This window comes from Athene cunicularia (assembly GCF_003259725.1).
Source record: "Athene cunicularia isolate RWA chromosome 2 unlocalized genomic scaffold, athCun1 chr2_part1, whole genome shotgun sequence".
Classification (NCBI taxonomy): Eukaryota; Metazoa; Chordata; class Aves; order Strigiformes; family Strigidae; genus Athene; species Athene cunicularia.
Genome location: NW_020799095.1, coordinates 70,477,616 through 70,502,556, shown reverse-complemented (window position 1 = coordinate 70,502,556; position 24,941 = coordinate 70,477,616). Strand labels below are relative to the sequence as shown.

The 24,941-nt window shown below is 37.2% G+C and overlaps 1 protein-coding gene across 4 annotated transcripts in view; it reads right to left on the bottom strand.

Annotated features, from left to right (window-relative positions):
* Positions 1-24,941, bottom strand: part of CDH12 (cadherin 12) — a 393,880-nt gene that overhangs the window by 112,574 nt on the left and 256,365 nt on the right. For all 4 annotated transcript variants that reach the window (XM_026843110.1, XM_026843111.1, XM_026843109.1 and 1 more), the window contains one exon: positions 15,325-15,619. In XM_026843110.1, the coding sequence (XP_026698911.1) occupies positions 15,325-15,619 (295 nt within the window). The remainder of the gene's footprint in view (positions 1-15,324; positions 15,620-24,941) is intronic.

Sequence of the window (24,941 nt, the reverse complement as noted above, 5' to 3'; positions counted from 1 at the left end):
TCCCCTTCTTTATGTTTTTTTCATAAATTTTAAAACCTGTGAGACAAACAAGCCTTGATATACATAAAATTCTGAACTTGTGAAATATTGAAGCTAAAATTAAATGCACCTAAATGTGACCTAGATATCTTGCAACTTATTGTTTAGCTCATTAAAAAGTTTTACATTTCTTAGGAAAATATTTGCTTAACCTCTGTTGTGTTATTGTTTTACAGATTAATCTAAGTCTGTTAAAATCCAAATGCAGATCTACATATCAACTTTCTAAAATTTGACTGTATTCAATATTCAGGGACTCTTGTCTTCCCCCTGAAATTTCTAAATAATTTACAATCCAAGGTATTGATTATGTACAAAGATCAAGAGTGGTAAGATCTGCAAAATAAAATTCTGTCTTAATCCTAAATAAAATATATTTTAAAATAAAATATGTGGACTATAAAATCATTATTAGACAGCTGGACTTTCATCACTTTAATCACTGAAGTGAACTATAGTCTTTTTGCAGATGCAAGTTGAACCATGCCACTAGAGTTCTACCTATAGCTGCTCAAACCATTCCATCTTTAACTCTGTTTCAAAACTAAAATAAAACAAAATAATGGAACATATTATGTTGCTGACTTTCTGTAACTTCATTATTTTCTGTCTGGTTGCTCAATACAAAGCTAGAGCAAACAAGTATGTCATTCTTCTTGCAAAATGTCAATAAGATAACAAGAAGAAGAACAATAACAACAACAGCAACAATAATAATAATGAAAATTACCATAATAAAACTCCAGATCCTAAATGCCACTCTTTTGGACACACATACATGTTGTTAACAGTAGGAGTAATTTTTCCAAATATCACAGCCCATCAGGCTTTCAGTGCTACCTCAGTTGGAGGCTGGATACAGATCACTATTTACTGGCTGACAACAAGGCACTTTTCAGTCACTGTACTTTAGGTCTGAGAGTCAGACAGTGGACAACCACACAACTATAAAGGTTTGTTAAGAAAGCTATTAAGTGTATTTTAATAATCCACTCACAGTCCTTCCCACATACATAAGACAGAAAACATGGTTATCATCTTAACTCACTGAACTAATCATGCTTAGATTTTTTAATGAGCATTAAACTCTTATTCTCTTATTCACATATAAGCTGCTTCCTAGCTTTTTATTCCATTTTTTTTTTCTATTCCTCAACTTATTTTTTTTCCCGACTCCTTCACAAACATATTAAAAAATACATACTATTTTTTAAGGTGAATTTCCCTCAGTTCACTTGCACATACACTCTCATTTGTGGTTTGTCAGTTCTGGTAACATATAAGCATTAAGAAACAAGCTCTGCAATGAATATTCCTTCTTGGTTTTCACCACCTTCAAGACTATACCTATAAAACAGAGAAGTAACATTACAAGGTGCTTTTTTACATACGACTACAGCGCAGAGATACTGAGGGCGTGAATCATATAAAAAAAGCCGCTGCAAATGCAGTAAGACCAGATGCAGATTTTTTCTACCTGGTGTTATTTAGATGCGTAACAATAATATCCATACAAAGTCAGTCTATTAGTGAAAAGCTGCTGTAGCCTGTAAGAAACACCAGTGAGAAAAGTTGTATCCTAGATACCAATTATTTACTGGGGAAAAATAATTTTGAACTCTTTTCTGTGTTAACAGCTTAAACTAACCTTATTCTGACAAAATGCAGAAGCAGATTATGTTCCTTCCTGAATGCCCAGTGGATGCATGAGATACAGATTATTTTAAGTCACTGTTCTGTTATATGGTGGTTGAATGCTTAATTCCTACCTCTTAAGTGAATGCTCAGACCATCACTCCCTTGAAAAAGGAGGAAGGTGCTCTGTTTTATATAGGATCATTAAATATTCATCAGGCCAAAAAAAGGGAGAAGGAAGAAAGACTAAGAAAGTCTCTCTGGCCTCTGGTGGAAAAAAAAAAAAAAAAAAAAGAAAAAGAAAAAGAAGGAAAAAAAAGAGAAAGAACTGAAGCTGCATCTGCAGCATCGTGTGTGAGTTTTCTACCTACCTCACTGCAAAATCAAAACCATCTAACCTCTCCTCCAGCCACATTTTGCATGGGATGTAACTCTGAACTCTGAAAATGTCACTGACTGATTTCTGAAAAAGAATTAAGTATATCTACTTTATGATTTCTGACAGTGCTTAGGCATTAATTGGTATCTAGCTGCTCAGCGGTGTAAAGTTCATATGGTTCTGTGTGCAAGTAGATTAGGGGCAGGCTTAGGTGACATTTTATGCACCCATGGAACAATTTACAGAAATTTACTTTCTTCCAGGTTCAGGCAGGTACTAAGATACTTCATTTAGAATCGTACAAATAAATCCATGTGGGCATTTAACCCTGCATGGAATATCCCAAATCACCTACTGTAGTAGTGCTGAATTTGATCTGTCTCATCTGGTTGGGCTTCAAAGACATTGCTGCAACTGCCTGGACAAATTTCTAGAACATTTTGGTTCCCGTTTGTAATTTATGCCATCACAGTTTAGGTGCCTATACATTAGGGATGCTCAACATTGCTTGAGGAACCTGGTGGTACAGCTCAAGATATTAAAAGCTATTTGGGAGTCTAAAGACTGACTAGGATTTTCAAAACCATTCACATGCCCTGCACTTAATGCTATCAAAAAAAAACCCCAAACCAAACCAAACAAACAAAAGAAAACCATGAGACACTTACAAAACTCTTTCAGTGCTAAGTTACCTTTACAAATCTGGCTTGCGCATATGCTGATGGAAAACATTCACTAACGAGGTCTTACTAACAAATCTAAAATCTTTACTGCTGGTAAGAGCAGTACTGATGTGACACACAGTGTGTCCACAAGTAAGTCAATACTCAAATCATAAAACACATTTGCAGTGTGGGCAGGGAGGCTCATGTGGGTTTTAATGTAGGCAGTCCGGGTAACAGTAGCACTGGAAACGAACCATTAGGACATATCTGCAAGGTAGCTGGTGAGTTAGTATCCTGAGGTCCCTTGTACTACACTGCCATAAAACCTGTCCTGTTGTCACTGTTACTGTCCCCTTGTGCTACCCAAAATAAATTGATAAAGGTGGCTAAAATATAAAGCATCCAAGTTGCAGTATAGGTATTACTGAACTGCCACAACTTCAGCTCTACGGTAAATCAGTAGGATGTGTTGATGCAGTTCTTATCCTGTATCTTTCCTTTAAATCAGCAGTTCAGAGATCTCTTATTGCTGTGCAGTGGCCCAAAGAAAGGATTCCTTCTTTACAACTTGCCAGTTCAATTACCAGCTTCATATGGATTTTGGAATTTAAGGACCTGATGCCTTGTTGCCATCTTTGCATTCAGACAGGCAGTCTGACATCTTCACACCTTTCAGGTCATTTATGATTTTCTTCAGATGGAAAGGCTAGAATTTGGTTTTGTTTATTTGTTACAAAGAAAAGCTGATGTAGGAACTGATTTCCAACATTTTATGTTGGAGCAATTCTTAGTACACTGGTGTTTGAATCTGGATTGTGGCAAATAAAAACATCAGTTTGCATGTGTTCAGTCACTCCCTCTCCCTCCACAAAGGTTAACACTTCCCCTCCTTATTGCCCCACCAGTATTGCAAATAAAACTATCAAACACAGTTCTTTAATATATCATGGTAAAGCTATTTTTTCTACTCAATCAGGGGAAGATTTTACCCCCCTCCACTGTATTAGCAACTGGATGATCTTTTGAAGGCACACAGGATCATCCACTGTTTGAACAGCAAGATGCTATGTCTCACTGGATTATGCTCAGTGATTAATACTGGTTTAGGACTTAAAATCTGTGAACAGAGGATTCATTCAGAATCACATGCAAGAGCCATGAAAGAATCCCAGGACTATCAAACATCTGCTGAAAACTCTCTGACAGGGTTTGGTATGTGTTCAGGCATGAGGTGATATAGAGTGAAAGCAACAAGAAAAAGTGGATGAATTTGGAGCTACTGAACCAGAGAAGTAGCAAGTAGGCCTGATAATTTGAGCATCTGTGTCTGTATCATCTCTTGCAAGACCATAAATTGCAGGCCTGAGCACATGAACCAGTCCTTCAGGCACCTTTCTCATCTGAATTCTCTCAAGACTTGAAAATATTGATTACTGTTGCCCTATCACTAAAAGAACAGCAGAAATAAAGGGGGCTCAGAGGCAAACAGTGAAAGTGATGGAGACATGAAAAATTTTCCACATAGAACTTTAAAGATTTCATCTGTTTAATTTATAAATAAGACAAAAAGATGTGGCAGGATAGAGATGCATACAGTAGTCAGGACTATACCAAAGTTAAATCATTTGTTCCTATTAATCTTTATCTTCCAGACTGAAAGTAAAAAATGTTAAAAATAGGAAAAGGAAATGCTTTGTACAATGACATGATCAATCTAGGTAATGTACAGTCACTAAACCTAACAAAATGGGGATTAGAAAAGTGTTTGACATGCACATGAACCCAAACAACAATCCTTTTTAACAGAGTTAGAAAATAAGTAAACCGTACTTGGATGAAACCTACTCTCAAATAGACTGTGACATGATAATCTGTCTAAATGTGTGTTTAACTTTCTCCTACCCTCTGCTGGCCATTTACAGAGACAGGAGGATTGATAGGCTTCTAGGGTGATGTTCCTACAATATGGGAATCCTAGCTATATCATTATCTTATGTTTCAGATATGTTAGGTTACTCCTTTAGATCAGAACAAATGGTAAAATGGATGCTTGCTGTACTAACAGCAGTAAACACAGACGGAAGATGAAGGACATGGCTGAATAGATACCCTCCAGCTGTAGATTTCCTGAACGAGTTATTATTGGATTGACTGCTGGGATTCATATTATTCTTTAGCAGTCAGAATCTCTTGCCCCAAAACATCATGCCAACCTCAGTGGGATGACTAGCAGTCAACAAATTATTCCCACTAACAATCATCAGTTGTGAACAACTGTGTACCAAGATTCAAATGGTTAGTTGAAATTACACCTCAGAGAGTATCTGCAACGTTCTCCATCAATGACTGGTGCAGATTGGCGTGTCAGGCAGTCCTTGCTGGAGGTCCCCTTGCATACTGTTTCCGTGTTCCCTCAAGACTGCTCCATAGGAATACTCATACGGTGAGTTCCATGTATTTATGTATTAATATCCTTTAAGCTTCTTATGATAAAAAAAGGATGGTCCTAAGGTTTGTTAACAGAAATGACAGCAGCCTCTTTAGCAGTGCAAATATGAACCACGTTGTCCTGGTTCAACTAGGATAGGGTTAGGTTTCCCTAGCAGAGAGAGAGGGGGAAGGGATCTCCAACCGGGTTATTCATACCATGCTGACATCAGGTCCAGGGGCGGAAACTTTTTTTCCTTGGTGGCGGGAAGCACACGTCGGGTTTGTTCCCTGACTATTTGCGGTATTTCTCTGTATATTGTTTGTCTTGTTCACTGTTATTGCTGTTTCTTGTTGTTATCATTGCCACTGTTGTTGTTCAGATTGTTTATCATACTGCTGTATTAAATTCCTTCTTATTTTACCCCGGGGTTTGTGCCTCACTGCCAGCCCGACCTGCTGAGGGTGGGGGAGGGACAAAGGGCAACGTGCTCTCCAGTCCCGGCAGGGCTTAAACCAACACACAAGTCCAAGGCCGTATCAAAGGTGTCACATTTCTTTCCAGTAGCTCCGGAAATCTGAACAGCCTGTAAAGCTTTTCCTCTTCCTCTGCTGTCACTTTATTTTCACACATGCCTGAAATCAGCACCCCCTCTATTCCCAGTCTCCACCTCTCTGACCCTCAGTGATTTCACTTTTACTGCTGGCTTCTGCACAAAAGGTCTCCAGACATAACTGGTAAGTAAGGATGTCTGGACAGTGGAATTTTGCTTTACTGGGATATTTCAGATAGTTTTGGCCTTTCACTTCATCCTGCTTCACTCCAGAAAAAACTATTGGCACTGCTAAGTTTTTAGCAGAGAGGACATGTTTCATTTTCACTGGTCTTCTTCCTACTTAGTTACGACCTCTTTAGCTTGCAGGTTGACTAACTTGTCTGGGAAGCATGACAACTTGCCTTGTCATCAGCTGCACAGCAGAGAAATCAGGGAATAGACAAACTTGCCAGGTTCCCAGCTCCAGAGAAGTCTGCCAGGCCTACAGGTTCCCAGCCAGCCGGTGCTTGGCTTGTCAGGTTGATATAAAGAATGCTTCTCTACTAATTTGGGAACCACCTGTTTTATTTGCCAGTCACTAGCTAACCTGGGGGATGACTCACCAGGCAGCCATCTGGTTTTCATAAAAAAAGTTTTGACAGAATTGTATGTTTGAATCTTTCAGTTCTACAGAAACTTAGCAAAAATGGCTCTTGTGGAAAGGTTTCAGCAAGCTCTGTCAGGACCCTTGTTGATCAAAGGCTAGAGATTTACGTTTCCATAAGATTTTCAATGGTTACTTAGTTAAGAAAAACCTACAGTGTACAGAATAGACTTTGGGTTGGATTGCCCATCTATGCTGTTCCTTACTACAAATAAGGACAATCATTAAACCCAAGGTCGACAGACAGATATACTTACTAATTGGCTGACGTGCCATTTAAAGATACTCTAGTATGTGCTGTTCCTCATTCTGCAGATATTTTTAGACCTCTGTTTTATGTAGATTTCCTTTTCCTAAGGTATTATTTTTATCTGCAGTGTCTTTGCTGTAGACTTTAAGCCTTATGGGATTTTCTAAACAGAGAATAATTTGTCCTTAACAAAATATTTGTGATCAGTGATTTTTTTTCTCTTAGCTCTTGTTAAGACAGATTCTCATGAACACTTTTCTTATCACTCCAGGCCTTCCTAGGATTACATCTAATTTGCCACATGGAGTTATTTCTGCACACAGAATTAAAGCCCTTAATCATATTTGGTTTAGTGGCTCCCATTTGCTTAGCAATCTTGAGACTATTTTGCCTTCTGTTTTGTCCTTCTCTGGGGCTGATGATGACTTGATTGATTCACACAATCCATCAATGACTGATTTCTTAGACCAGTTCTCTTAGTACAGAATATCACTCATGTCTGCTTTTATTATTTTGGTTTAATGAAGAGTTGTACACAAAAATGGGGAAGAAGAACACTAGATATGCACACACTGTCAACACAAAATATCCATAAAAGTCCATTTAAATTTTGGCTTGTTCTAATTATCTGAAGTATCTTTATGAGGAGATGGCTAGGACATGATTACTTGTCATAAATGAAGTGTTGCTTTGTGCCAGTGAAACTCTGCACTTGTTTCTTCTGTGAAAAATTATAAATAGAACTAAGCCTATAAAAAAAATAGCTCAGTGGCTGGAAAGCAACTTTAAAGAAAAATGATGTTCATAGCCATGCAGGCAGTAGCTTGAAAAGCAGCTTTTATAAAACATATTTAATGTTTACAGTCACTCAGCGGCTGAGAACAGTAATACTTTAAAAATATGTTTAATGTTTAAAATCACTTGGTGGCCAAAAGAACAGCTCTTACTGAAAAGATACTTAACATTCAGAGTCATTTTGTGGTAAGGAAAAAAGCAACTTCTTGTTAATTTTTAACATTTACAGCTGATCAGTGGCTACTAAACCAACTATCAATACAACATGTTTTATGTTTTAGAGATGTTATGTGCCTGTATAAGAACAACTCCTACATCTCTCAGTACTACACTAAAATATGCCATTACTTTTCCCCCATCAATAGTATAATTGACAAAAAAATAACACATGATCCCAATAACTTTAATAAAATATTTCTTGAACCTGAAGATGATTATGCAAACCACAAGACTACCAATAATTACAAAGGTTCTCCTTATAGACTAAAAGAACTAATACTCAGCATCACTAACATGACCAACATATAAATTTAGAACAAACCCATATAGCTTAATATTAATAATGAAAGTATTGGTGATTAACCTAACAGGGGTCTGCATCAAAAGACTTGTGTGTGATGAAATATGAAATGTTATTTGATTAATGCTACTGAGCTGGAGTAAAGTCAGTGTGTGGATAGGAACATAATGGCTTTATCTACTGTGACACGGGTTTTTAACTTTGCCCACTTTTGGTTAAACACAATAAAGTAGGCCTGGATGTCCATGAAGTAAGATTCAAATGCTTTGCATGAATTTGGCACTAATACTGACATTTTGGGACTGCGAAACCTGCTAGGAGGAAACATTTATCCACCATCTCACCCTTTTAACAGCAAAAGCTTTTCAGATGTTTTGCTGTGTGCATGTTTGTAGGGCCCCGTCTGTCACAGTTTTCATTTTACATAGATTCTCCCAGCTAACAGTATTTGCCAAATTTCCATGTTTTGCTGACAGTTTCCAACAGCCAGAGTATATACAATAAAACTCACAGTGAGTATGACAATAGCTGCAATCCTTTAACCAAGCAAGCCTTGATTCTCTGCATTGTTTTCTGCCTCCCTTTTGATCTAAAAGGGTTTTGTCTGTAAGGTTTTTCACAGTAGTTGAAGCTGACTAGGTTGCCTAGTGATCTATCATAATGTCAAGAAACACTTTTGTTTCAAAAGCTTTTACTTCCTACTTGTAATTTTCTCTCAATGTCTGTGTTGTTTTATTTTTATTTTGTTTTGTATTTTTGTGCAAAAACTCACTGTTCTCTACAGTGGCTATAAAACAGTCTGATGATCAGTGCAGTAGCTGATTCTTTTCACAATTTAAAAAATGAATCAAAAAGACAAGATTTGTAATTAACAAAGCAGTTCTAAGCAAGCAACCACTGGAACATGAACTATGATGGGTAAACTGCCATCTGACAGAGACTGAAAGACAGTGATGGGATATGCATTTTTCTGAAAAGTGGTCTGTATGACCTAGCGCACCAGGTCTGACCCAGGCGATGAACAGATTTATACACTCTGTAACAAAGTACCAAATTAGAGTGCATGTGGATATAACCCTCTAAGGGAGGAGTCAGTACAGTTTTGTGAAGGAAAGCTGCTCTTCGCAAAACTTGTAAAAATTATTGGTTGAATCAGTGAGTATACAGATCTAGATTACTTGCTTAGTGTATCTAAGTTTCCCAAAAGCTTTAAGCAAGGTTCCTAAGTAAAAGATCTTAAAAACCTAAAAAAGGTAGATTCAGAGAGTACAGCCTTTTCTAAGGTAATATCAAAATAAAAAAAGAAATCAAATGGTAGAAATAAATTGACATTCTTTATAGGAAGGGGGGGTTGCCACTGGCATCTCACTTGGATCTGAACACAGATTGCCTGTAAAAGAGAACATATAAGCAGGTGACAGCTTGACAAAATGAAAGCTTGACTGCAAAGTGTTACAGGGGAATCTTAACCTAACAAGTAACCAGGTATAAGGGATTTCACACTGAGACATACAAAGTAAGAGGAATGGGAAAATAATACCTTATCAGTACTTTCACAGAAGTAGGTTGTATCTCAGTTACCTATTAACTCTTGATCTTGGGATCACTGTGGGAAATCCTCCAAAGTTTTCTTATCAATGATCAACAGTGGACAAAAAAGGAAAATAACTGATGGAAATTACCAGACAAGGAAAAGAGAATAAACAAAAATTTTAAAGATATTTTTATATTGAGTATGACAACATCCCATTCCTATCACTGTCTCTACGGGCTCACTAACTCCAGAAAAAAGTCATGAAGACCAAGGTGGGGCTGAAGGGGCTGCAGACAGGGGCTAACAGATTATACAGCCAATTATTTCTCCATGAGTATGTGTAAACCATTCAAAAATATCTCTGGCCTCCATAGATTGCCAAAGTAATATCTTCCACAACAGCTTGGGTACGCTTTTGCAAGTGCTTAAAAATATATAACCAGAAGCTAGGAATCTATATCGAGGGAAAGACCGCTCAGTATTTGCTCCAATGCCTTATAGTCCTTCCTTCCCCTGCCTCTGCTCAGTGTAAGCTTCAGGCTAAACTCAGGCACACATTACTAAGCTATGCCCAACCAAAGTACAGTTTCCTACCCACCAGTTCATCAGGTTAGTTTTCTACACATTGTAATACTTTCATTTGAAACTACATAGATAGACGTATTAACCATATGTTCCATTTGTGAATGTATATATAAAAGCCTTTGTCAATGTTTAAACATAAGCCAATGTCTGAATATAAGACAATTAAGTATTCACTTCAGAAGTAAAACTGCCAGAAAATGTATAGAGGCTATTTTTAGGTTGTCAGTACCATGGGAAGCAAACATATAACACTATTCAGGCAGCTGCTTTGCGCCATGGAGGATACTTAGCAAAAAATAACCTGGTATCAACTTTCTAGTATCATTGACAATTTTAATATTACAACGTGGTGTTACAATTGAGACAGTTTCAAATACAATATTCAAGCCTAGTCAGTAATACAGCTATTTAATGTGAGCATATTCCATTACTCATTAATTAATAACCAAAAAGGCAGAATAATTGCCATGGTGAACTGGAGATTGTAAAGCCCCCACAAGCAATAAAGAGTTTATCTAATGGAAAGATATGAAATGAAATTGACTGGGAAAGAGCATATGGAATCTATATGTTATGGAATTGATGGGTTTAGTACAGGCCTAGCTGGTCTGTGTATAAGCATAGAGGAATAATGGAAAGAACTTAAAAAGAGAGACTTTGGATGGGAGACTGTGACAGTAGAAGTTATAAATTTGTCATGTGTAATACATATGATCAATTAAAATCAGTGTAGTCAGTGAAAGAAATGCATGAGAAATGAAGATGCATTTCTGTGCACATTTTTATAAATATATAAAAAATATGTAATGAGATCTTTCCCTGAAAGTGTGTTTAACACTGGTATGCCCCTACTCTCAGTCATCTGGACTGACAGCTTCGGTAAGGGGATAACTTTGGTTTAAACTCACCATACATTTGCATGCTTACATGAGTTATAACAGAAGCTGGCAAAGGTGCCAGAAGCAACAACACAGTTGATTAAACTATACTTAGGGACAACTTACTTTGCTAATACTAACTTACAAATGGGGAAATTACAGTCCACTTTTCAGTCCTCATACATAAATTTCCATTTCTGGTTTGTTCTACATTTTGGAACTCTTATTAAATCAAGACAATATTTTCATTAAAATATATTGATAAAACCATTCCAATATCAGGAAAAAACATATTAGGAGTCCAGCCGCCCTTAAGCTTTTATAAGTCTCTTATTAGGCATAGCAATCTCTATTCTTAAAGTATTAGTTCTGAGTTGTAATCTGACTAAAACTGCTGAATTTCTCTGCAGAGAATCATTATCCTTTCCAAAATAAATTATTCACCATAAAGTATTCTGCACCCCATTTATTATGTGAGCAATACATTGCCAACTTTGGAGGTACCAATATCCTTCCACAGCAATACAGAAACTATGCACATTTGGGAAGTATCAAAGAAAATGGAAGTCATAGATGGGTACAGTAGCCTATATGTTACACCCGTTGGTAACCAAGGGGCTTTTCAAGGTACTATCCGTTTTGTTTATATCTGTCATTGACTGTCCTCTCCATCATACGTGATCTGATTACAGTGCATGTATGGAAAGAGCAAGGCTAGCTGGCCATTCAAGCTTTGGCATAAAACAGGTAGGTGTCCGAGTTTGTAGTGGGCTTAAATTATGGTTTTAGAACATAGTAAACATCTTGCTAACTTTTTTTTTTCTTCTTCTTAATAAAAAGCATATGAAGGACTTTGGCTCCCAGTAAGGAATGCACCACCAAGTAAAAATGTCAATCCTAAAATTATCTCTTCTTCAAAAAAAGCTAAAAGATATGCATTACCATAATCATTTTTTAAGGAGTGGTATTGATTAGAGGGAAAACCAAACAAACCTCAGTGTACAGAAACTGTGCAAGAAACTTTATTATAACCTCAAAATGAATTTGAAGGGAAAAAATAAATTTACACCTAAATCATACATGGAAAATAACACAACAAAGTCCTTAGAAAAACTACCATGAACAATTTGGATACGACAGATATGTCTAAGCCATATGTATGTGCAGAAAACTGGATATTGAGGATCTTACAAATTTCGATCTTTTTTTACCTTTTCCAGTGAAAAACCACAATGGTCCAGGATAAAATTGATGTGCAATTTTATTTATAAGACTGTGACTGGAACTCTGAATCCAGGGCTGTATGCTATGTCATTTTTTCAGCCACCAAAGCTTCAGCAACAGCAATTAGTATGAAGGCCAGAGATGTTACAAAACTGAGAATGGTGCAGCCATGACAATTTCCAAAATGTGTGTAAGGGGTCTGAAGGATACTTTTCTTTCGAAGTCTTCCCTCCCCCATGAAATCCTTTCTTATGACTGCAGACTGTGGTACCTCAAAGATGTTTTATACAATTTGCTTTATTTCACTGCCCAAATGGAATACATACTGTGTGTTTACAGTGAGTGTTGAGGATTTTATTAGCTACTTCTCTACCCCTCTATTCCCCTTTCAACATGAATTCTGGCATCCACATTTTGCTCCTTAATACTGACATTCTTAGGATAAACTACCAAACTGAGTAAACCTTTGCAAGTGAGTATAATGCAACAGTAAAAGACAGCAAGTCACTGGTCACAGAAGTTTGACAGGCTCATAGAAATGACTAGTAAGGGGAAAAACAGTCATGTTGTAGTGCATTTCCTACAATGAAAACAGTGTGCATGAGTGCAGTTCATAATAAATACTGTTGCAAAAATAGAGTAAGTGAAGTTTAGGACATTTGGGAATTGAAAACTGGCAACTAGAAAATGAAAATGTAAAAATATAGATGAGAGGAAGAGTTTATCAGGTTCTTTGCTTATGCCAAGACAACCATATGCTGCACCAGCTAAAAAATCAAAGTGATTTTCAGTGTCAGCCTCAGGCAGCAGTAGGTCTAGGCATCTCTATAGGTGCAACTAAATGGTACTGATGATAGGGAGCAGTAGCTTTAGATCCTCTGAGAATTCTGTGCTTGCATAAGGTAGCAAAAGCATAGATAAGAGAGAGCAAAAGAGTAGAAAGGACTACATCAGAGAAGGGTCAATCTCCTGGAACATCACAGGTGACATAAGGCATTTCTGGATATTTTTGCTGCAAGACAACCCAACAGCAAAAATTGTTATCTGCTTTAGTAACCACTAATTGGAGTTTAGGCCTCCATTTAGGGTACTATTTCCTTGACTTGACTTTTCTGATCAATTTTCATCCATCTTTTATTTTTCTTATAGAGGAAAGTAAATCTGTTATGATTAAATCTTCTAGAGGTACTGAATGTGACTGAATAAAGTGAAGATCAAGAGGATGCATTTTTGCCATGTCATCTACTGCTGTTTTCACAAAAGAGAATAAATTGAAAAGCATCTCTTTTAAAACATTGTATGCATGACACAGCATACTCAGTTGTATCTCATTTAGTCATGCAACTCCCAGTCAACATAAAAGTCACAATTCATGGCACATCTTGAAGAGATCTTCCCATGAAATAAACCCACTGTTAGCATTTTGACTGCTACGGCACACACATATTTAAGAAAATAAGAAGGGAAGATGGAGGAAGAGCAATAGAGTGAGAAAAGGAATGCATGCACTCTATTCCACTGTCTAAATAGCATTATTCATTATTGTTTTGATAATTTATATCTGATCAAGTCTTAAAAACAAATTAACAACTAACCATGTATTTGCTGGTAAGAAAATTTTATTCTGAACTTTCTGCAGATATAGACTTGAAAAATATAACAAATGTTTTCCATGTACAAATAATATAACTGTAAGTAATATTACTAGGAGTCTCTATAGGGGCAACAACAATAGTGTACCTACATAGTGAATCTACAGATGCACCTCTGTAGGTGACTATAGAGAACTCATTTCTACACTTGCATGAGATAAATGTGATCGTCACTACATGTCTACTCAAATCACATTTTATGACATTCTACCACTCTCCATGACAAAATTTTAAAGATTACCTCATTAATTCCATATAGTGACATGTGTAGATAGCTAGTTGCCTCCCAGATTGTCTTTCAAAACATCACTGTCTGAGATGCACAGCTGAAGGGGCAACAGGATTCCTTTGCACAATTCAGTCAGAAAACTTCCAAATCTTTTAGCAACTACAGGGAATATTAAATGACTAGTACTGGTTTGTGAAGTAGTTGGAAAAGACAACTTAGGAGAGAACATTGCAATACACTGCAACTAGCATGGAGAAGTTAAAGGCTTCCCAGCCCAGAATGAATAAATTTCTGGTGACCTCAGGGAAGCCCAACATGCCTTTTGGCAGCAGGACACAAGCAGCATGCTTGTGTTGCAAACACACTGCTCAGGACCGGGTCCACTGCAGAATCAGCCATCAGGCAGAGAACAGAAGATCCCATTTAGTCTATTCTCCTGCTCCAAAGAAGGATTAAAGCTCTTTATGTCTTTCCTGGAAAATGTCTATCATGTTGTGAAAATTCAAACAAAAACCTATTCCAGTGCTTCAGTATCCTTACTACAGTCCACCTTTCTTTGGAGAGAAAATTATTATCACCCCTATACAGCAGCTTTTTGAAAACTTACCATGTTTCCAGTCAATCTTCTCTCTCTTTTTTTTTTTTTTATTTTTTAATTTAAGAATCCAATGAACTCAGTATTTTCTTGAACATTAGGTGTTCAAGACCTTGAGTCAGCCTTGTTGAGCTTCTCTGACTCTTGTTCTTGCATTGTGGAGAGCCATGTGAGGGCAATCATTACTTGCAAGCACCCACAGCGTAGCAGGACTTGGATAAAGATTTGTTCGCTAATTCAAAATTACAGGATCATGAAAGTGCTGTAGGTGTTTAACAGCCACAAAGACAAGAACAGTAAATGGCAAGATTCTGTTGCACCATCTAATTCTGTACAGCAAACAGTCAACGTAAACTATGAAGAGAGGAGAATGCACTTCATCATGTGAAATAACAAGTTTGGGGGTACACAGACCCTTGGACCTTAGCATACTTGCCTTGAATATCTTTTTTTTTTTTTTTTTTTTTGTCCTCCTGTTCTCAGAGACTTACAGTCAAAGGCACTCATTTTGCAGAAGAGTGAGTTTCTAAATAAGCAAATAAAGCTAAAAAACCCCGTAATCTGTATATTTCTAAGCATAGAGTGACACATTTCTAATAAGTATTAGAAGTTATATTTTCATTTCAGCCTTCTCTTACTTTCCTCAGCAGGAAATGCACGTTGAGACAATTAAGTAATATGCAATTAGTTATCAAGTGTTTAAGGCTTTTTACTCACCCACTGGAGACATTTCTGGGACACTGGCAACATAAGGCCCATCCAGGAACTTTGGCTCATTATCATTAATGTCCTGCACTTTGATGATGAACTCCGATTCAGGCTCTAATGGTTTCTTGGTGTCAACATCCACAGCCTGAGCCCGGAGTGTGTAGAAAGGTTTTTCTTCTCGATCTAGGCTCCTTATGGCATGAATGTCTCCTGTGGTCTCATCAATGGTAAAAACTGTTCCAGCACCATCTCCTGAAAGGGTATATTTAACAGTGCCCACTCCCTTGTCCAAGTCAGAATGAAGCTTAAGAACAAAAAGAAAAAAAAGAAAAAAAAGGAGGAAAAGAACATTAATGGCTTTTTCTAGGCTGGAAGGCTTATTTTTTTATTTTTCTTCTTACATAATAAAAGGCATAAGAGAAAGCGATTACATAAGACCTAACCGCCTCTAAGTGCATGGAAAAAATGTGGGCAGCATGTTGTCTGTTTACCCCCATCTAGTACCCAGCACAGAGAACATTTCAAAATTCTACCTGATTTCTTGTATGAATATTTTTCACTACTAAAACTGCAATGAAGCAGGGCTTTGGAATTGTTATAAACTGAAATTTAAGACCAAGGATGATAAGGCACCAATAACCATATCAAAAAACCATGAGATGACATGAGATTGTCAAAAGCTTTCACAGGCATTTGGCTTTCAGAGAAGTAGAAAGAAGATACCTAATTTTAATTTCACACACAAGAGCTTGATGGAATCCTTAACTCAATGTCAAATCTGGTTTAAAAAAGACAATATACACCTCTTAATCACAGTAAATGCTAACCAGAACTAAAATACTACCTTTTACAGAAATATTTGATTTCTTCTGTCCTCTCTGAGATAGTCATATTGCGGGCAGTGTGAAGCTAGGAGTTCTCTTGCTCACTGGAAAAATACAGATCTCAATAATTTCTGCCTTCTCAATTATTTGTGCCTTAAATACCAGTATATACATTTTCCAGACTATTAATATGTTAAATCTCTCTTTCTAATTTGAGAAAATACTTGAATACAAGCTCTTGAATGTTTTTGCCTATCTATGCTACCATAATGTGCCCTTAAACGCTGTTTCAAATGTAGGAATTTTTAAAATCAAAATACAGTATGATGACCTTCTTTCTCAAATGCTTTTATCTGTTTCATGCTCATCCTTTAAATACTTTTAAAGTTTTGAATAGATACTCAAGGTTACATCATTGATGCTGAAATAGCCTTTAAAATATTCTCCCACTTGTCCCATCTAATGAGGACTAAAGAAGTCTGCTATAATGGACACAGGTTGGAATGGAGTTTTTAAGAATGAATTCCTTTAAGCAGTATAGTAAAGCGATTATGGATATAGGCATTATTTACATGATGTACTGCCCAAGGTGAAACACAATAGAGGAAACATGGGACATGAAAGGAGATTATGAAGAAAATGAATTGCTGAGAAACTAAACGGTTTTGGTAATGGGGCAAGAAGCTAGGCTACACAGAAAGAGGTAAAGGCAATTATTAACATTTATAGCTATTGCCTTGAAATTGAAAATAGGTCCTTGTGACTGTGGAAAAGGTCATGGTTTGTGGGACAGAGCGAACATGGTCTCTTCTTTGTCTACTTTTTCACTTCATCATTCCTGCTCAGTGAATATACTAGATTCTGATCTTTCATCTCGCTGCCCCCTGCATGCAATTTTAAATTATCTCACCAGTCCGAAGTAAAGCATTTTGCTTCTTGAGCACTGGTTCACTGTGTAAAGATTCAAAGGAAGTTAATTCTTTTCCTCCTGGGGTGTTAAATATTTCCTTGCTTGCAAAATGAAAAGATAATGCAGCCTGAGATAATTAATGTCTATTTCTTCTCATCATTTTCATTTAAGTGGCTCACAAGCTTCCTGCTGTTCCATTATACCTTGCTAAGTTAAAACTTAGTATTTTCTTCCATTATCATATAGAAGCTTACAGAGACACATGGAGGTAAAAAAAAAAAAAAATCAAAATGATAATGAGAAAGCTCAAAGGAAAAAATGTTTGAACTTTATAGAGGGAACCACGACATTTTCTTACTTGTGTCCCTGTGTTAAATAAAATATGTCTGGCCTTTATTGTTAAGTCTACATTGTTCCATACTTGTCCTGGTTCAGCTAGGATAGGGTTAAGTTTCCCCAGCAGAGAGGGGGAAGGGATCTCCAGCTGGGTTATCAGCACAGTAGGCGGGAAGCTTTCCTTTGTGGCTTTGGTCTCAGGGAGCACGGGGCTGTCTGTATCCACTGAGGTATTTCTCTGTATATCTTTTGTCTTGTTTACTGTTATTACTGTTTATTGTTGTTATTATTGCTATTGTTGTTTTTCAGATTGTTTATCACACTGTTATATAAAATTTCTTCTTATCTCAACCCGGGGTTTGTGCCCTACTTGTGTCCAAGGGTGGGGGAGGGACAATGGCAACGTGGTCTCCGGTCCCGGCAGGGCTTACACCAACACAGCCTTTTTGGTGCACCAACGTGGGCAGTGGCAAATACCCTGTGGAAATGGTTGCAGCAATGGAAGCAGAACAACTGGCAACGTAAGGGTAAAAATGTCTGGCCTGCTGAAGTATGGCAGGACATTGCAGCCCGTGTGGAAAACCTCGTTGTGAAGGTGCGCCATGTGGGTGCCCATGTACCCAAGAGTCGGGCCACTGATGAGCATCGACACAACCACCAGGCAGACCAAGCTGCTCAGATCAGAGTGGCTCAGGTGGACTTGGACTGGCAGCGCAAAGGTGAACTGTTCATAGCCCGGTGGGCCCAGGAGACCTTGGGCCACCAAGGTAGGGATGCAACATACAGGTGGGCTTGAGATCAAGGGGTGGACCTCACCATTGACACCATTGCAGAGATCATCCACGGATGTAAGACGTGTGCTACAATTAAACATGCCAAGCGGGTGAAGCCCCAGCGAAATGGAGAGCGATGGCTGAAATATAGATATGGAGAGGCCTGGCAGATCGACTACATCACACTGCCACAGACCTGCCACAGGATGCGCCACGTGCTCACAATGGTGGAAGTAACCACTGGGTGGCTGGAAGCTTACCCAGTGCCCCACGCCACCGCCCGGAACACCATCCTGGGCCTTGAGACCCAAGTCCTGTGGTGACACGGCACCCCAGAGAGAATTGAGTCAGACAACGGGACCCACTTCCGAAACAACCTCATAAATGCCTGGGCAGAAGAACACGGCATCGAGTGGGTCTACCATATCCCCTACCACGCACCAGCCTCTGGGAAGATCGAGCGCTACAATGGAATGTTAAAAACCACATTGAAAGCACTGGGAGGTGGCACCTTCAAAGACTGGGACATGCATCTAGCAAAGGCCACCTGGCTCGTCAACACAAGAGGATCTGCCAGTCGAGCTGGCCCGGCTCAGTCGAAACCTCCACGTGCTGTAGATGGGGATAAAGTCCCTGTGGTGCGCATGAGGAATATATTGGGAAAAGTGGTCTGGTTTAGTCCTGCGCCAGGCAAAGGTAAAGGCAAACCCATCCACGGGATTGCTTTTGCCCAAGAACCTGGGTGCACCTGGTGGGTGATGCAGGACGATGGAGAAGTCCGATGCTTACCACAGGGGGACTTGATTCTGGGTGAGAACATGCCGTGAATGATGCTGTGCCTTTGTAAATTGTTATTTTGTTATTGTTAACTGCTAAATGGCAGCTGGACATGACACAGATGGTATAGAATAAAGGGGTGGATTATGTCCTGGTTCAGCTAGGATAGGGTTAGGTTTCCCCAGCAGAGAGGGGGAAGGGATCTCCAGCCGGGTTATTCATACCACGCTGGCATCAGGTCCGGGTGTGGGAGCATGGGAACTTTTTCCTTTGTGGCTTTGGTGGCAGGGAGCTTTGCGAGCGAACTGTCTGTAACCATTGCGGTATTTCTCTGTATATCTTTTGTCTTGTTTACTGCTATGACTGTTTATTGTTGTTGTCATTGCTACTGTTGTTGTTCAGATTGCTTATTACACTGTTGTATTAAATTTCTTCTTATTTTAACCCAGGGTTTGTGCCTCACTGCCAGCCTGACCGGCTGAGGGTGGGAGAGGGACAACAGCAACATGGTCGCTGGTCCCGGCAGGGGCTAAACCAACAGAATACTCCTGCAAGTAAGAATACCACAGAGCAAATGAATATGGTTTTGAAGCAAGGGAAGCATGCAAAGAATATTGTCTCCACTCACATCTCCTGTCATCAGATTTGGCACTAAAGCTGTGATGGCTGCATGTCTTTCTGATTGCCAGCTGAAGGGCTGATGTTCAACTAGTAACAAATCAGGCTTCATTGCATGTGTTATCCGAGCACTTGTATTATACTAGAGAGAAATAATTATAGTTGCTTCCCCTAGTTGGGGAAAAGGGTAAGAAGTGTAACAAGAAAAAAGCAAAACAAGAATTCCTAAGAGAAAGGAAGAGTGAAATACAAAGGCAAGCAGAAGCAGAGCTTTTTTCGAATGTACCGAAGCAAAAAAGCTTTATAACTGGCAGCATTAGCAATTCTACAGTTATGGATGTGTTTACTGAGCTTCACAAATACCACTTAGGTAGTATAACCTAGGAACCATTCCGTTGATTTAAGCAGAATTTTATTTCTTTGCATTAGCTGGGATCTGTCACATTGTATTTATTCATCAAATCATGCTAATCTGATGATTTCACTATAGGCTTCTTAGATGCCATAGCTGGACAACGGACATATAAATGCTTATTTGTAGCCAACATTGACCATGCAATTTGTGGGGCAATTCAATATTACAAAGTGTCTAATTACTGTAGGGGAATAGCTGATTGATTTAATCTAAAATTAACTAAACTCTCCAACAATCAAATACATACAATACTGAGATTCAAATGCAAGGACTGAGAGAGGAACCAGCTGGCTGGACTTGCACAATACTAGAAAATAAGCTGGGTATTGAATACCTGAAATTTTCCAGAAAGAAGTTAGGGCTAAAGAGTAAGTGCTTGTTAGTATATCTCTGATATATGCGTAACAAGCTGTATTGCATTGGAAGAAAAGACATTTATTTTTTGTGCTGAAAATCATACAGAAGGTTTGTGAGAGACTAGTTCTTTTGACACTGTGTCCAGCAGTAATTTGGGGTTTGTATCCCATTTTTCCCACCTGCTTGTACTTATTTTCTAATTCATGCTCTTCTGCTATTTGAGTGAAGATACAGGGCAAAAGAACAAGTGCTCAGATCTTACCTACCTCCCCCCAATGTGTTTATATTTCAGAATTACTTGAATTTACTTCAATAGGGTCATACAAATGATTGTATTCACATGGATTTTTCTTATTGTTATGTCTTCTCTGTAAATTCTGAATATTAAAAATGCCACAAAGGTTTGGAAATGCAAGGAATTAATTTCTGCTTTTGCTCAAATCTGTGATGGTATTCTCACTACCTAAGTAACACGGAGTTTAATGTCAGGTATTTGGGCAAATCTGTCCCAAGTGTAAAATTAACGATTACTTGCAGTAAACTCTGTTAGTGCAGAAAATCATGAATATTTTTCTGTGATGGCAGTTAAAGACATATCATTCCATAATTCTTGCTAATGTGTGCAAACAACAACACATATGGCAAAGGAAATGACTGATAAAAAAATCAAGTATGACTAATAAGATGGAAACTATTGTGAAATACATTGCATAAATCTATGCAGAAACTATGAATCTTGAATCATATCCAATACCAGATGCCAGACTGAGTCAGTCTACAAGTCCATGTGATCTAGCAATCTGGTTCAGCCTACAACTAGCTGAAAGATACTTTGCTTCAGAGAATGAAAAAGTTGGTAACAACTTGTTACAAGCACATCTGGGAGAAATTATTTATTCACTTCTTCAGGTAGTTATGTCCAGTTCCTAGGAAGAATGATTATTTGTATTTTAGCAATAAATTAAGACCTTACTGCTTCAATAACTCAGTGTTATCAACTCCATGTCACTTCAAGAATTCATACACTTGCACAAGTTATTTGATATTACATATGAAAACACATGAAAGATCAAGAAATGCATTATCCAACGTACTTCAAGAACTGCTGTATAGTCCTAGCTAAATTCAACATGGCAGCAGTATGTATCAAAAGTATTTGTTCCTTGGTGCTGATTTGCTCCTCAGTATCCTATGCATCTGATCCTCAACTGTTCATCTTTTTTTAAACACTTCAACTAGATGCATAAATAAACTTACAGTTATTTGGAAAGTCAAATTTGTAAATTCACAGACATAGATAAATAAATCAGAAGCAAAAGAAACTTAATAAATTTGCAAGATAGTCTAGCCTTAATATGAAGTAATCACTATACCCTCACAGATGATGCAAGAACAAGGTCTATGACACATTTTCTAAGATTCTTGTGATCTTAATTTCACATCAATACAGGCACTGTAAAGTTGTTTTATGACTTGACTGGTTCCCTTTCTGACTTTCCCATCCACACATAATAATAATAATAATAATAATAATAATAATAATAATAATAATAATAATAATAATAATAATAATAATAATAAAAGAAGAAGAAGAAGAAAAAGAAAAAGAAAAAGAAAAAGAAAAAGAAAAAGAAAAAGAAAAAGAAAAAGAAAAAGAAAAAGAAAAAGAAAAAGAAGAAAAGAGGAGGAAGTAAAAAAGCTTTAAATGTTAAGGAATGTTTAATATCCCTAAACTGATATATTAACCCTGTGATATACTCAGTTTCTAGGTCTTATTCCATTGCCAATTTCACAGGCTGAAAAAACAAAAAAAAATCACTGTTCAATTTATTTATTACTAGTAGATCAAATTAACAGTTATACTGCAGTGCATATCTCGATTGAAAACAGTACTAAATGTTCCAAGATAATAACCCTTCCTTGTGTACACAATGGTACCTCCTATTCACCCCACATCTGTATCTTTACATCATTTTTCATTATGCAATATATTTTAGGACTCTATTCCATTATTTCCTCTACTTGTATCTACTTTTGCATATCTCCATTTGCTCTGTAGCCACCAGCTTCCCCCCCTGTCCTTTCTTGGATAATACGCTGTTCTTGGGTAATAAACTGTTCGAGAAGTCAAAATAGCCCGTCAACCCCAGTATTACCTAAGACTGCAAACACAGAATGATGTACTGACCTGAGGAAAGGAAGAATATTCATTGTTGTATGGAAAACATATATAGAAGCAGAGCTATTTTGGCAATCCTCTACTGCAAAAGTCTGTGTGGGAACGGGGATACCTACTACAGGAGAAGAGGGTATAAATGAGCCTAGTGAAAATTTTAATACTAACCATCTAAGAAGACATTCTGTCTGGAACATCGACCTTTCAAAAGATACTTATTCTACACACATTTTCTATTGGCAATAACTCTTGTCTACAGAGATTGCATAGTTCCTTTTAAAAACTGATAATTAGATTCTAATATACTGGTTTTATACAAACGTATTTTTTTTCTTCCCTCTAAAAATATAAAAACAATAGAAAATTTTCCTGACATAAAAGTGGGATGGGGGAGTTGTCTTTTAGAGACTTTAATTCTGGAAAAAACAACAATACTATTGCTGCTAATCAAATCCAATCAAATATTTTCTTTTTCCTTCCCTCTCCATCACTCACCCCACCCTCCCAAGAATGTTTAGGGACAAGGCAAAATCTTCTCACAACACACTCAGTGCAAATGTTTCTTGATCCTAAAAATCTGGATTACCTAGGGCATCTTCTTAGTAGTTAACATGCATTAGTCAGGCAAGACAGCAGTCTAAAGCCTGTGCTGGGAGGAGTTAGGACACTACTACAAAATGGGTCAGATGAACAACAATCTGCAAAATAGTCATATGGAAAGAAGTAGCAACTAAAATCATAGAAACAATCATTTAGGTCTGAAAAGACCTTTAAGATCATTGAGTCCAACTACAAAATGATGAGGTAAAAGAAAGATGAATAAAAAAAAGAAAATAATTATGTTTTTTAAAGGTCATTCAGAAAAGCTTGGTTTGTTTCCTTTTAAGAATGAAAATAATTTTGAATAGGAAGGGGTGAAGAGGTGTCTTTGTCAGGACTTTTACAAGATACCCCCAGTCATGACTAGACTTTCTTAGTGCTATGAAAAATTTTAAAAATAATTTAAAATATCAATTAAAAGAAAGTGTGTATATATATATATAAACATATAAAAATATATATAAAAATATGCCAAACAAAATAATTATAATTTGAACTAAGAATCTGTGCATATCTTATCACCATGACTAATTTTCTTAAGGATGCATTGCTATGGGTTCTTTTCTCATGTTTAATAAAATATCTACTTCCAAACATTGACATTTTTCTGCCCAGATTTTGTAAAAATGGTAATAGACAACATGGTTCTGCATTTTGAAGTATCTTTAGTACACTGTCCAAATTAGATTAGAATGCTTTCTTATTCAAGGGGAATTAAATAAAAAGGTTTATACTCTTTTTCTAGTGTTTCCTGTTTGACAAATAAAGCTGAGCCTCATTTGAATTAAAGCACTGATTATCCAATTAAATAAAACATTATCTCTTGTCACAGGGATGTAGTTTAAGCATACTAAATCAGACCAAACTTTTCTAATAATAAATGTGGTTGCCAGTTACTAATACGATGGCAAATAAGTCATTAGCGAGGAATAAAACCAGTACCTGACCTGGTCGGTTCAAATGAATCATCATCCCTATCAACAACACTGACTTGAGGGGTCAGGGACTGTTATTCTTCTGATTCTGCTCTACCAGAAAATTGCAGAATTCAGTAACACTTGCAAAAGCATATTCCAAAATAAATGTATTTTTTATTTTGTGAAATAAAATTGCCCACAGACAGAAAAAAATAGTGCTACGTGAAAAAAATTATGCACTAGTAAAATATTGAAAGAATTAAAATCTATCAATAATATCTCAGTATAACTTGATTATACAAATAATTATATATGTAAGTTACAAGTCGCATCATCATTTCTGATGATGACTTTTACATCACTATTTCAGCTGGGCTTGATGCATATAGAAGCACTGTGTCCTTGTCCTCTCTCTTAATGTAAGAATCGTATCAGAAGTAATATTTTTATTAAATTAGTCTTACTGAACTCATGTAACTCCGTGTTACAATGTGATCTGTTTATGTATGTTGATAGGTTTAAGTCCACAGTCACGCTGAATTCCATTTGAGACAAACATTCTGACGATAACAGCTGATGTGACCACGAATCTGCTGAGGCCTCTACGTATTGCCATGGTAAAGTAACAACATAATCACAGGTTCCAACAACAATTCCAGTATTGGCCCTTAGATAATAACAGAAGACAGAATTTGAGGACATTTATCAACTTCCAATTTCTTTTCTCCAATGCAATTTTATACATCCTGCTGCAGTAACATCAGCTGCAATGAAACATGCAGCTGCTGCTGACAGCTCAGTGAAAAATTATTTCACCGTCTCATTAAATTTTTATAAATCAAGAATTTGTCAATGTATTTAACAGGAACAGAGCAGAGAACTGAATCTGAAACTCTCGCAGTCCAAAGACCTTAAAGCATCAG